The 15,462-nt window shown below is 36.0% G+C and overlaps 1 protein-coding gene across 3 annotated transcripts in view; it reads right to left on the bottom strand.

Annotated features, from left to right (window-relative positions):
- The window catches only part of STAG1 (STAG1 cohesin complex component), a gene marked incomplete at its 3' end in the record, with an annotated part of 343,778 nt that overhangs the window by 15,690 nt on the left and 312,626 nt on the right, over window positions 1–15,462 (bottom strand). For all 3 annotated transcript variants that reach the window (XM_080674892.1, XM_080674893.1, XM_080674891.1), the window contains exons 26-28: window positions 12,898–12,999; window positions 10,297–10,445; window positions 9,233–9,361 (exon numbers count right to left, since the gene is read on the bottom strand). In XM_080674892.1, coding sequence (XP_080531018.1) covers window positions 9,233–9,361; window positions 10,297–10,445; window positions 12,898–12,999 — 380 coding nt within the window. The remainder of the gene's footprint in view (window positions 1–9,232; window positions 9,362–10,296; window positions 10,446–12,897; window positions 13,000–15,462) is intronic.

Here is a 15,462-nt window from a genome sequence, read left to right as displayed (position 1 = left end):
GAAAATAAAGTAATACTATAAACAACTCTATGCCCACAACTTTGACAATCTAGATGAAACAGACCAATTCCTTGAAACACACAATTTGCCAAAACTGACACAAGAAATAGACAATTTGAATAGGCCTACATCTATTAATAGATTCAATAATTAATAATTCTCCAAAACAGAAAGCACAAGGCTCAACTAGTTCCACTGGTGAATTCAACCAAAATATTTAAGGAAGAAAATATACCAAATTCCCTACAGTATCTTTTGCAGGATAGAGAGAGAATACTTTTTAATTCACTTTATGAGGCTAGCATTACCCTAATACCAAAAGCAGGCAAAGATATCACAAGAAAACTAGAGACTAATAACTTCATGAATATAAATGCAAAAATCCTCAGTAAAATATTAGTAAATAGAATCCAACAATGTACTGAAAGAATTATATACACCATATTATAGCAATGTACACCTGAAACCTATATAATTTTATTAACTAATGTCACCCCAATAAATTAAGTAAAAAATAAAGATGGTTTAAGGAAAGTCCTAATGTACAGACTAATTTTTTTTATGTACACCATGACCAAGTGGGATGTAACCCAGGTATACAAGGCTAGTTCAACATTCTAAAATCAATGTAATCTTGTCAACAGGATAAAAAAATCAAATGATTGTACCAATACATATAGAAAAGGCATTTGACACAACACCCATTCATGATAGAAACTCTCAGTAACTAAACAAGGAACAGAGGGTAACTTCCTCAACCTGATAATGAACATTTATAAAAAGCTATACAAGTAACGTTACACTTAATGCTGAGAAACTTGGAACTTTCCTACTAAATCAGTACAAGGCAGGAATGTCCCCTCTTACCACTCCCCTTTTCAACATTGTACTGGAAATTCTAGTTAATGCAATAAGACAAGATAAAGAAATATGAAGTATATAGTCTGGAAAGGCAGAAATCAAACTGTCCTTGATCACAGATTACATGATGAAAATCTTATGTGGAAAATCCTAAAGAAATGACAAACTGCTGGAACTAATAAGCAATTATAGCAAGGTCGTAGGATACAAATTTAATATACAAAAGTCAATCACTTTCATCTATATTAGCAATGAACAAGAGGAATTTGAAAATAAAAAACACAATGCCATTTACATTAGCACCCCCCAAAATAATTACTGAGGTATAAATCTAACAAAATACATAAAAGAGTTATATGAGGAAAACTACAAAACACTAATAAATGAAATAACTAAATAAATGGAGAAATACTCCATGTTCAAGGGGAGGAAGATTCAATATTGTTAAGAAGTCAGTTCTTCTAACTTGATCTACAGATTCTAAACAGTTTTCATCAAAATCTCAGCAAGTTTTTTCTTCCAAATATATTTTATTGTTTTTTTATAGAGAGGAAGGGAGAGGGATAGAGAGTTAGAAACATCGATCAGCTGCCTCCTGCACACCTCCCACTGGGGATGTGCCCGCAACCAAGGTACATGTCCTTGACTGGAATCGAACCTGGGACCCTTCAGTCTGCAGGCCGACGCTCTATCCACTGAGCCAAACCGGTCAGGGCCTCAGCAAGTTTTTGTGTGGATAATAATAAACTGATTCTAAGGTTTATATGGAAAGGCAGAACACCCAAAGTAGACAACATGCTATTGAAGGTGAAGAACAAAGTGGAGGACTGACACTAACCAACTGGAAGACTTATTATAAAGCTACTAGTGGCCTAGTGCACGGATTTGTGCACCTTGAAAGGAAATTAATTAGAAGAAATATTCGTGTGGTAATTACATTACTGCAAAAAATTACTTGTCAAAATAGTATATACAATATCCTATCTAAATAAAGGTAATATGCAAATTAACCATCACTCCCCATCACAAAGACGGAGGCGCCCATAGCCACAAGATGGCGGTGCCCACTCTCAGCCCCGCTGGAGTCCCCCAGTCCCGGGGAGGTGGCTACTGAGAGCTGGCAGCGTGAGCAGCCTGGCAGAATGCTTGCGTCGTCGCCCCGGAGCGGATGGGCCTCTGGGCCGCGGAGAGCCTCTGGGCAGCGGGTGCAGAATAGCCAGGCCCCACAGAGAGCTACTGGCGCACGGATTCGTGCGCAGGGCTACTAGTAGTCGTATAAAATTAAAATACAAAGTATTTTAATATCACTATTCGCCCTTTCTCTATAATAGAAATATGCGAGTCAACGTTTATTTTTCAATTGCCAGTGCACGTCATATGTACCAGCTGGTTGGTTGGCCGGTCAGACATATGTACGGTCGGTCACTTAGCCTTTTATATATATAGATAGTATCACCATTTTGCAATATACACGCATATCAAATCATCACATTGGACACCATAAACCTATACAATATTATATGTCTAATATATCTCAATAAGGCTGGGAAAAAAGCTACAGTAGTGAAGACAGTGTGGTACTGGAGAATGAATCTTATCTAATAAAAGAGTAATAGGCAAATTGACCATCACTCCAAGACACAAGATGGCTGCCCCCATGTGGACACAAGATGGCCGCCACAAGATGGCTTGCAGGGGAGGGCAGTTGTGGGCAGTTAGGGGTGACCAGGCCAGCAGAAGAGGACATTTAGTGGTGACCAGGCTGGCAGAGGAGGGCAGTTGGGGGGGACCCAGGCCTGCAGGGGAGGGCAGTTGTGGGCAGTTAGGGGTGACCAGGCCAGCAGAAGAGGACATTTGGGGGTGACCAGGCTGGCAGAGGAGGGCAGTTGGGGGAGACCAGGCTAGCAAGGGAGGGCAGTTGGGGGGGACCCAGCCCTACAGGGAAGGGCACTTGGGGGGACCAGGCCTGCAGGGAAGGGCAGTTGGGGGGGACCAGGCCAGCAGAGGAGGGCAGTTGGGGGAGACCAGGCCAGCAGGGGAGGGCAGTTGGGGGGGACCAGGCCTGCAGGGGAGGACATTTGGGGGGGGTACCCAGGCCTGGAGGGGAGGGCAGTTAGGGGTGACCAGCCCGGCAGGGGAGGGCAGATAGGGGCAATCAGGCTGGCCAGGGAGCAGTTAGGCATTCATCAGGCTGGCAGGGAGTGGTTAGGAGGTGATCAGGCTGGCAGGCAGAAGCGGTTAGGGGCAATCAGGCAGAGGCAGGTGAGCGGTTAGGAGCCAGCAGTCCTGGATTGTGAGAGGGATCCCAGATTGGAGAGGGTGCAGGCTGGGGTTGAGGAACCCTCCCCCGCCATGCACGAATTTCGTGCACTGGGCCTCTAGTAGACTCATAAATCAACGGAACAGAAGAGAGCTCAGAAAGAGACAGACATACAGCTATCTGATCTTTGACAAAGGAGCAAAGGTAGTAAAATTCAGCAAGATAATATCTATAACAAACAGTGCCAGAATAACTGGACATCCACAAGCAAAAAAAATTAATCTAGACATAGACCTTAAATATTTCATTAAAATTCACTCTAAATTGATCACAAACTTAAATGTAAAACACAAAATATAAAACTTCTAGAAAATCACTTAGGAGAAAATGTAGATGACCTTGGCTATGGTGATGACTTTTTGGATATGACCTTTTGATAAAGGCAAGATCCCTGCAAAAAATAAGTGATAAGCTGGAGTTCATTAAAATTTAAAAACTTCTGTTTTGCAAAAGACACTGTCTAGACCAGTGGTTCTCAACCTTCCTAATGCCGCGACCCTTTAATACAGTTCCTCATGTTGTGGTGACCCCCAACCATAAAATTAATTTCGTTGCTACTTCATAACTGTAATTTTGCTACTGTTATGAATCGTAATGTAAATATCTGTGTTTTCCGATGGTCTTAGGCGACCCTGGTAGCGGTTCTCAACCTATGGGTCGCGACCCATAGGTTGAGAGCCGCAGCTGTAGAGCCTAAGACCATCGGAAAACACAGATATTTACATTACGATTCATAACAGTAGCAAAATTACAGTTATGAAGTAGCAACGAAATTAATTTTATGGTTGGGGGTCACCACAACATGAGGAACTGTATTAAAGGGTCGCGGCATTAGGAAGGTTGAGAACCACTGGTCTAGACAATGAGCAGACAATTACAGGCTGGAAAAAACATTTGCAAAATACATATCTACAAAGGACTATAATCTAACATATAAAGAATTATTAAAACTCAATAAGAAAACAAATGGGCAAAACATCTGGACACCTCACTAAAGAAAACATATAGATGACAAGTAAGCATATGAAAAGATGCTCCATATCATGTCATCAGGGAAATGCAAATTAAAACAAGATACTAATACACACCTATTAGAATGGCCAAAATCAAGAACACTATTAACAAACGCTGGCAGGAAAGCAAAATGGTACATCCATTTTTGGAAGACAGTTTTCCAGTTTCTCACAAAACCAAACATACTCTTACCATGCGATCCAACATTTGCACTCCTTGGTTTTTACCCAAAGGAGTTGAGAACTGATATTCGCATAAAAACTTGCAATAGCTTTATTCACACTGCCAAAACTTGAAAGCAACCAAGATGTCCTTCAGTAAGGAAATAGAAAAATAAACTGGCACATTCAGACAGTGGAATGATATTCAATGATGAAACGAAATGAGCTATCAAGCCATGAAAAGATGGGAAGGAACTTAAAATGCATATTACTAAGTGAAAGAAGCTTATGTGAAAAGGCTACATATTGTATGATTCTAAATATGTGACATTCTGAGAAACTATGGAAACTAAGCAATCTGGTTGCCAGGGATTGAGGGTAAAGGAGGAAGGATGAATAGGCAGAGCACAGGATTTTTAGGGAAGTAAAAACACCATGTGTGATACTGTAATGATGGATATATGTCATTATACATTTGTATAAACCCACAGAATGTACAACACTGAGTAAACCAATGAACTATAGGTGATTATGTGTCAAGGTACGTTCATCAATTGTAACAAATGTACCACTCAGGTGATGGATTTTTGATAATGGGTGACTATGCATGTGTGGGGGGAATTCTCTGTACCCTCAATTTTGCTGAACCTAAAACTGCTCTAAAAAAATAAAGTTAAAAATAAATAAACTAAATCACATGCTTGCTTTCTTACTAGTCTGGCAGACTGTGTAAACCCAAGCCTGCCCTTCTCAGGAGCAATTAAAGAGGAAAATTCCAAACTGCAAATCGCCTGGCTGACCATGGGGCAAAGTAAAATGCTAAATTATGATAGCAGCCTTCAAGCTGCACACACATATCCAACAGTCAAAGGTAAAAATCTAACTGGCTAAGGAGGTTTAAATATAACTTTTTATTAATAAGAGGTTTATACTCACATAGGGGTGATCCTTGGGTTCCCAAGCCAAATGATAAAAAATAAGGGGGAAAAAAAATCTGAGTAGGGACAGCTGAGACTGTACACTAGAAAGGCAACATACTTCACAGAGTTTGTTATTCAAGTCTAAATGAATAAACAATGACATCAATCTCAGGGAGTTGTGCGCAGAAAATCAGTATTTAGAACAGCTACCTGCCCTAGCCAGTTTGGCTCAACCTGTGGACTGAAGGGTCCCAGGTTCGAGTCCGGTCAAGGGCATGTACCTTGGTTTGCAGGCTCCTTCCCAGCCCAGGCCCTGGTTGGGTTACGTGCAGGAGGCAACCAATCAATGTGTTTCTCTCACACTGACATTTCTTGCAGTTTTTCCCTCTCCCTTACACTCTCTCTAAAAATCAATAGAAATATATCCTTGAGCCCTAGCTGGTTTGGCTCAGTGGAAAGAAAATTGGCCTGTGGACTAAAGGGTCCTGAGTTCGATTCTGGTCAAGGGCACATGCCCAGGTTGCGGGTTTGATCCCCAGTGGGGGGCGTGCAGGAGGCAACCAATCAATGATTGTCTCTCATCATTGATGTTTCTATCTCTCTGTCCCTCTCCATTCTTTTCTGAAATCAATAAAAATATATTAAAAAAATACATATATCCTTGGGTGAGGATTAAAAAAAAATAGCTACCTTAGAAAAGAAGAATAGCTACCTTATTGCACAATGTATCATATATGCAATATATTATTTGAAATGTTCAGATTTCAACAAAAGAAAACAACTGAGACAAGCAAAAAATAGGGAAAATGTATAGCAAAAACAAGAAAAGCAAGCAATAGAAATTTGGTCCACAAAAATTGCAAAGCAATCATCATAAATATGTTCAAAGAATTAAAGAAAACCATGTCTAATTGAAAGCATGACACTATCTCTTATTTAACAGAGAATATGAATAAAAACATAGAAATGATTTAAAAAACAAAATGGAAGTTCTATAGTTTGAAAGTACACTAACAAAAATTTAAAATTCACTTGAGGCTCAAAAGATTTCACTAGCAAAAGAATTAGTAAACATGAAGATATATTTATAGAGATTATGATCTGAAAAACAGAGAGAAAAAAGAATGCAGAAAATGAGTGGAGCCTGAGAGAAATGTGGGACATCAGACACAAAGGAGGCCAGAAGACAGCAGGATAACATAGTCAGTGTGAGGAAAGTAAAAAACTATTATACAAGAATCTTATATCTAGCAAGACTATATTTCAAAGTTTAAGATGAAATAAAAGCACTGTCAGATTAACAAAAGATGAGAGAATTTATTGCTGGCCAACCTACCTTATAAGAAATACCAAAGGAAATTCTTCAAGAATTACCAGAGAGTAAGCTGAATTTACAAGAACAAAAAACCAAAGAGTACTGAAAGATAATTAGTAGGTATTCATAAAAGACAATATAATTGCATATTTAATTATTTAGTCTTCTAACTGATTTAAAAAGCAATTACATAAAATAATATGTATCACTGTATTATTGTGCCAATAACACAGAAATGTAATATATTTGACAAGAAACACAAAAAGAAGGGGGCAGGAGCAAAGATATATTAAAGTAAGGGAATGATGCTAGATGATATTTCAAATTCATAGGAAGAAAATGAAGAGAACCAGAAAAGGTAAATAAAAAGTTTAATACTGCTATAAATATAGTACTTGGCTCCCATTCTTCTCTCAGTCTATTTAAATGTCATATGATTATATCAAGTAATAATTATAACAATGTACTGTTGGGTTTGTAATATTTAGATGCAGTATGTAGAACAATAATAGCACAAAAAGAGAAGTAGAGCTATATAGGAGCAAAGTTTTTATATCCCCTTTGAATAAATATGAAGTAAAATTTGATAAGTGAATATATTACTGGAAAAAAATAAAACAGTATAATTAAAGATTTTTGAAGGAATTAAATATTACACTAGAAACCATTCAATGTAAAAGAAGGCAATAAAGGAGCAAAAAACAAAGACATAAAGAAAACAAAGTATAATGGATTGGATAAAGCAATGAAACAAACAAATATGATCCAACTATATGGTGTCTGCAAGAAACACACTTTAGATTCAAAGACAAAAAGGCAGAAAGTGAAAGTATGAAAAGAAAAAAGTTATACCATGCAAACAGTAACTAAAATAGAGCTGGAGTAATTACACTAGTATCAGACAAAAGAGACTTTAAGACAAAAATTACTAGAGACAGAGAAGGACATCTTATATAATCCTATCCTATATAATAAAAGGGTAATATGCAAATTGTTTGAACGACTGGTTGCTATGATACGCACTGACCACCAGGGGGCAGATGCTAAACGCAGGAATTGCCCTCTGGTGGTCAATGCGCTCCCACAGGGGGAGTGCCACTCAGCCACAAGCTAGGTTGATGGCTGGCAAGCGCAGCGGTGGTTGCGGGAGCCTCTCCCGCCTCTGTAGCAGCACTAAGGCCCGGACTGCTAAAGGGCACAGGTGGGGCTGGTCCCCCTCCCCCCAGTGCACGAATGTCATGCACCAGGCCTCTAGTTTTATAATAAATAACAGTCAATCCCTCAGGAAGACATAATAATTATAAACATATATACACCTAACAACAGAGCCCCAAAATACATGAAGCAAAAACTGACAACTGAAAGGAGAAACAATAATTCAATTATAACAGCTATAGACTTCAATACTCCACTTTTAGTAACGGATAGAACAACTAGACAAAAGATCAATGAGGAGATAGAAGACTTGAGCAACACTATAAAATCAATAAGCCAACTGAACCTAAGAGACATCTATTTATAGAACAAAACTCCACTCAACAACAGCAGGAGAATAGAGATTCTCTTCAAGTATACATCAAACATGCTCCAGAATAGACTATATATTGGCTCATAAACAAGCCTTGATAATTAAAGGATTAAAATCTCACAAATATGTGGACATTAAATAAAATACTCCTGAATAACCAACAGATTAAAGAAGAAATCACAAGGGCAATGAGAAAATACTTTGAGATAAAGGAAAACAAAAATGCAAAATGCCAAAACTTACAAGATGCAGCTAAAGTAGTGCTCCTAGGGAAATTTATACCCATAAATGCCTGTATTAAAAAAGTTTTCAAACCACCCCACCCCACCAATACCCAACACCATTCATTCTCTATCATATTATTCTATTTCAGGGCCTGAAACTCTCATTGTATGTTTATGTTATGTCTCCCCTCATTGGAACATAAGCTTTCTGAAGGCAGAAACTTTGTATTGTTCACTGCCTGGCCATATTAGAGTAATAGCTATAGAACAGTACCTGACTATATTAGGGGCTTAATAAATGTTTTCTGACCAACACCTTACTTAGAACTACCACTTGTATTTAGATAAGCTTTAACTGTCAATCCAAATTCGTTTATTTAGCATATTATTACTGACTCATCTTCCTATCAATTTATAAAATTTGGGATCCATTACAGAATCACTCTCTTAAATTTCCTAGTTTTAAATAAAATTTATCCCACCAACATTTTTTGAAAATAGCGTATCGTTTCTTTTAAATTTTTATAATTGTTTCTTATAAAAAATAGAAAATGCAAAAAAACAATCTTCTTAAAGCAAGTTAAATAAAAAATAAAACAAATATAATTAATATAATATACAATGGCTAAGCCAATATTCATATATTTTTGAATTGCAGAGTAAGAAATCATTCCCACTTGCTTAATATAATCTGTAAATTCTAGGTACTGAAAGGTGTGAAACAACAACTATACAAAAGCTTGAAAGAATACTATAATTCCTTAAAACAATCAGAGCCTAAGTTATCAATAGTAATTGTATCTAGATAATAAAGTTTATTCATACAATAAACATTTTAAATTAAATGGTATCATGATAAAAGCCACTTCCCCCGCAATGTGGAACTTACACAGTCTTTTTGTCCTGTCGAAGAAGTTTAGAAGAAAATTCACTTAGTACTTCCAGGAAAGCCAGATTAGGAGGTGGATATTCTTGTCCTTTCTGATTTTGGTATTTAAAAGCAAATTCTATGCCATCCCTAAAGTAAAAGAAAATATCATCTAGTTTTTCCAGATAGCTAATGTAATTCTCTCAGTGGGCTAGAGTTTTAAAAATAGTTGGGAAGGCAGCAAAATCATCACTAAAGATAGTAAAATCTCATAAATTCAATGGTAAAATGTTACCCATGTGAGATATTTGGATAATATTAATTTATTTTTATTTTTTACAGTAAAAAACTGTAAGTTGTGAAAAGTAATTAAAAAATTAAAAGCACCCTAGCCAGTTTGGCCCAGTGGATACAGCTTTGGCCTGCAGACTGAAGGGTCCCAGGTTCGATTCAGGTCAAGGGCACATGCCCAGTTGTAGGCTCGATCCCCAGTAGGGGGCATGCAGGAGGCAGCCGATCAATGATTCTCTCTCATAATTGATGTTTCTATCTTTATCTCCCTCTCTCTTCCTCTCTGAAATCAATAAAAATATATTTAAAAAAAATTAAAAAGCCACAATGTTAATTCCTATTTGTATTTTTAGGGGTAACAGAATACCATGGAAAGATAGATAGTCAGAAAATTTATTACGGGTCGGTTGTGGTACCAGGCAGCTCTGAGTTTTTGCAAAGTAAAGTTTTGTCATTCAGTTTTTAGTTATGAATTGAGGCTGACCAAATCAGTACTGCACAGTTTTTAAACCCATGTTCCCACAACATTTTCTCACTGGTAGACCAGATAAGAATATTTTGTTAAAGTTTACTTTTTATACTTCATAAGATAAAAAACGGGCAGTTTTAGTTTTTTTCCAAATTAAAAATGGCCTCAGAGTTGAGAATGATGACACCAGACAATCTCTAAAGTTTTTATAACTTAAAATACTTGTTCATTTGTCACTTTAAAAATGGGTCAAATAACAGTTATCTTAAATTCCAGTAAACCAGAATCGTATAATAGAATGTTACAGATTATTTAGCTTACTCACTTGTGAAGTGTGGCAACTGCTTCTCGTGTCTTGATTTGGTCCAGTCCAAATGTAAGGGCAAAGCGACGTGCCAATTCTTTAATGCCACTGACATGGGCAGATGTCCTATCTAGATTGGGACCTTGCTCTTGAACAAGTTCATTAAACAACTGGTAGAAAGAAAAGAAGAAACTACAGTTAAAAATATTTATTTACTGTATTTATTGTTAGAATAGGTAATATAATTTAAAAATATTTCAGAGGCATATGGTAAAATATTTAAGTATAGTCATACTGTTCTCCTTTTCTAAGTCATCTACTATTATTATTAGTTTCTTAAGATCATTTTCATGTTAGTTATGTGATTAAATGAAATAGGAATTTATTTCTTTTGAACAAAAAAGTGCATTCAGGGTTGGGAAAATGAAATGTTTGTATACACTACATATTCATAAACATCTATATGTTCTTTTTGTTGTCATTTTCACAGGAATGGCAATGTATAAAATAAAGGGTTGAGAACTTTGTTTTTTCACTTATATATCTTAGACAAGAACATTGTGCAAAAGACCATTTGTATATATGGGGCTATGATTTTTTCCACCCAATAACAAAATATACAAAAAAGTTCTTAAGCGGGTGGAGGGCTTTTATAAATTTTATATACATTACATACATGTGTCAAAATAACAACAAAAACAAAACCTCAGAGTACTAAAGACCTCACTCCCTTCTACCGATTTGGCAGTTTTGCTCTTGTGCTTATTGACTCTTCCCTCCTGCATCATTAACTATTCCCTCTCCTAGATGCATGCCCTCACTTCTTAACTTTAAAGTTTACATTTAAAATAATACAGCCCTGGCCAGTGTGGCTCTGTGGGTTGGAGTGAGGATAAAAGTAAATAAATAAAATAAATACAAAGAATATATTTCATTGTATAAAATTCAAAGAACATCAAAGTAAAAATTTTACTCCCTCCCTTTTTCCCACTAAATATCATTCTTCTCTCCAAAGGTAATCAATGTTTAAGTTCAAAAGTCTTCTAGGCCAGTTTAGAAATATTGATATTTCATATACAAAGTTTTTACTTTTACATAAATGGCACCATACTACATATTTTGTCCTAAAACTTGCTATTTTTCATTTAATGTTTTGTCTTAAAAATCTTTTAGCTACTTGAGATAATCAGTTTATTTAACCATTCCTCTGTTGATGGACACTGAGACTATTTCCAATTTTTCAATATTACAGAAACTGCTGCAATGAAACGTCTTTTACATATATATCTTTTTTTTTTTAAATGTCTTTATTGATTTCAGAGAGGAAGGGAGAAGGAGAGAGAGATAGAAACATCAATGATGAGAGAGAATCATTGATTAGTTGCCTCCTGCACGCCCCCTACTAGGGATCGAGCCTGCAACCCAGGCATGTGCCCTTGGCCAGAATTGAACCTGGGACCCTTCAGTCCGCAGGCCGATGCTCTATCCACTGAGCCAAGCCGGCTAGGGCTACATATATATCTTGTGCACACCTGCATGTAACTATGTAGATACCTAATAACAAAACATTAAGTTTAAAAAGAATATACATCTTGAATTTTGTAATATACTGTAAAATTATATTACAAGAAGACAAAAGCAATTTCTTTCATAAGGGATCTTTTTTTCCTCATCTTTTTCAATTATAGGTATTATTAATCATTTCAATTCATGCCAATCTGATCAGCTGTGATAAATATCTCCTTGTTTTACTTTATATTACATTAATGATTAATGAAGTAATGCCTCTTTTCATATGTTTACTGGTTTTTAAGATTTCCTCTTCTGAAAAGTGGCTTTTCATATCCCTTGCTCACTATCCTAGGGGGTGTATTTATCTTTCTTACTGATTGTAATGTATGATTAAAAATACTTGCGCCCAATCTCATTTGTTTATTAACTTTGTTCATAGTACTAGTTGATGATTAATCTATTTAAATTTATACATATCATCAATTTTTTACTTTGTGGCTTCTTTCTTCAGTAAGGACTTCTCCACTCAAGGATATAAAAATATCCTCTTTCATTTTCTTATAAACTTTTAATTTTTAACATTTATATAATAATCCAACTAGAAGTTATTTTGGGTATGCATTAGGTAGGGCTATAAATAACTATTTCCCCAAAGATATATTCAATTGACCCATCATCATTTAATGAACAGGCCCAATCCTTTCCCCACTGATTTGAAATGAGACCTTTATATCATAGACTAAATATATACACACATACCTATGCCTCTCTCCCCAATCTCTATACTAATTTACTAGGCAATTATTAGGAATCGTATTTATACAATATATGTTACATATTTCTTTTTAATTATTACTTTTTAAATATCCAATTTGACATTTTATCTGGTCCAACAGATCACCTTATGATTTCATCTATTTGAAATATGAATTTTTGGATTATCTTCCAAAAGAAAAGACATGCAATACATATCTTTGTACCAGAAAATATCCATAGTAATATACTAATGACTTAGTTTAAATGAGGTAAGATACATAGCACATACTAAACGCAAGGAAGTGCCCAATATATTAATTCCACTTCTTATCTCTTTCCTTTCAAATTTCTTACCTGCTGTAAACTGAGAATGAGGGTCTTGGCACACTGAATTTTATCAATCTGCCTGGTTTTACTCAGTGTTTCCTTAATAATATCACCATAGTCATTGTAATACTGTGAAGAAAAGAAAGAAATCATAGCTTTAAAATTATTGAAATTTCACAAGATAGAGAATGGGTTGGTGAAAAAAATAGGTAAGTACAGAGGTATTTAATTTATCATAAACACAGTGAGAATTTAAACATATTTAAGATTGTGAAATCCTACTACTAATAAAACTAAAAAGCTGACAATTCCAAGAGAAGAGGAAGTCATATAGGGTAAACAGAATTCCTTATTCTTTATAACACAGACTCAAAAGACACTATTTAAAAGGTGACAAATCAAGAAATAGACTTTGGTAGAAACTTCCTTAAGAACTAAAATGAAAACAGTTAAAATTACTTACCTCTGGGAAGTGGGCCTAAATAAGGGGGAAAGGTAGAGTAGGTAACAAACTTAACTTTAAAAAAATATATATATATTATTGATTTTTTTACAGAGAGAAAGGGAGAGGGATAGAGAGTTAGAAACATCGATGAGAGAGAAACATCGATCAGCTGCCTCCTGCACACTCCCTACCGGGGATGTGCCCGCAACCAAGGTACATGCCCTTGACCAGAATCGAACCTGGGACCCTTGAGTCCGCAGGCCGATGCTCTATCCACTGAGCCAAACTGGTTAGGGCCAAACTTAATTTTTCATTTAATACTCTGTGTACTATCTTATATATCCCTCTAACATGTCTATATTTTACTATTATACTGTAAACAGTAAAAAATTGACTGAGTAAAAACATTTGATTTTCAACAGTGACTGAGAAAAATTTAATTTCTTTATAATTCAGTTTTTTTTATACAGAATGTAAAAAAATTTTCCTTGTAGTAAAATATTAGGAAAAGTTTTATTTGAAACCATTAAATCTGAATTTTATTTCCAAGCTAAAACTTAAACCCTAAACCTATGTGAAGAAGTGAGTATATTAGCCTACCAAATAAATTTTCATAATCTTCAAAAAGGAGGGTAGGCTTCCACGATATCAGGTGCAAAGAAGGAAAAATAATTCAAAATAATAATCCTCTAAGTGCAATTAAAAACTATCTCAATGTAGGAGAAAAAAGAGAAAGATATATTGAAATACTAAAGTGGTTCAACAAACAGATCGATAATAAATTCAGATTTTTAATGACCACAGAGAAGAGTGGGGCAAAACGCCACATAACCAGGGATATAGAAAAAGGGTTATTAACAAATAGCTATTAGAATACTCACAAAAAGATTAAAGCATATAATGATCAGAGGCGTGCAAAATTTTGTAAGGATTATAAAAGGTTGGGAAAAGACTCACTTCTTGATGCCAATACAATATTGTTAAGGACTGACAAGGAACAACCATGGTAAGCTCATATTCATTCATCCAAACCCTGTCTAGACATTAGTTTAGGAAGCCTTCTCTGATTCCTCTCACATAAGTCTGTCTCTATATCCTATGCTTGCTTTAAAATTTGTACATCTGTCACTATGATAATTATGCTGAGGCTTTATGGAAGGAGTTAAGTCTTGCAGCTAAACAAACCTACAATGAAATCCCAATTTTTGCTACTTTAATAATTGTGTGATCTTGGAAAGCTACTCAACCCACGCCTGAACTTCCTTATTTGTAAATAATTTGATTTTCTACCTCATAGGGTTATTGTAATCAACAAAAATAATGTAAAAGCCTCAGAACAGTGTCTCAAATATAAATGGCACACACATAAAAAAACATAGGCAACCAAAAAACAAAACCCCAAGCAAAAAACAAACCAACCAAACAAAAACATAGGCAACTTTATGGTTACATTTTAGTTTCTCTATTAATCTACTAGAGGCCCGATGCACGAAATTTGTGCAAGAGTAGGCCTTCCTTCCCCTGGCTGCTGGCACCGGCTTCCCTCTGATACCTGGGCCCTGAGCTTTCCTCTGGCCGCTGGCAGGCACCCGGGACCTGGGCTTCCTTCTGGCCACTGCAGGAACCCGGGACCCGGGCTTCCATCACAGCCCCAGCTTCTTACGGAAGGATGTCGGGTCTAATTAGCATATTAAGCTTTTATTATTATATGTAAGCTCTTTAGTGCAGAAATCATGTCTTATTTATTTATTTATTTATTTATTTATTTATTTATTTAAAATAAATCTTTATTCAGATTATTACAATTGTTTCTCCTTTTTCCCCCCATAGCTCCCCTCCACCCAGTTCCCACCCCACCTTCTGCCCTTACCTCCCCGCCACTGTCCTCATCCATAGGTGTATGATTTTTGTCCAGTCTCTTCATGAACCCCCCATACCCCTTTCCCCCTGAGAATTATCAGTCCACTCCCTTTCTATGCCCCTGATTCTATTATATTCACCAGATTATTCTGTTCCTCAGGTTTTTAATTCACTTGATTTTTAGGTTCACTTGTTGATAGATATGTATTTGTTGTTCATAATTTTTATCTTTACTTTTTTCTTCTTCCTCTTCTTTAAGAATACCTTTCAGAATTTCATATAATACT

This window comes from Plecotus auritus, assembly GCF_963455305.1.
Source record: "Plecotus auritus genome assembly, chromosome: 6".
Taxonomy (NCBI): domain Eukaryota; kingdom Metazoa; phylum Chordata; class Mammalia; order Chiroptera; family Vespertilionidae; genus Plecotus; species Plecotus auritus.
The sequence above is the reverse complement of the archived record's forward strand: the minus strand, read 5'-3'. Positions and strand labels throughout refer to the sequence as shown.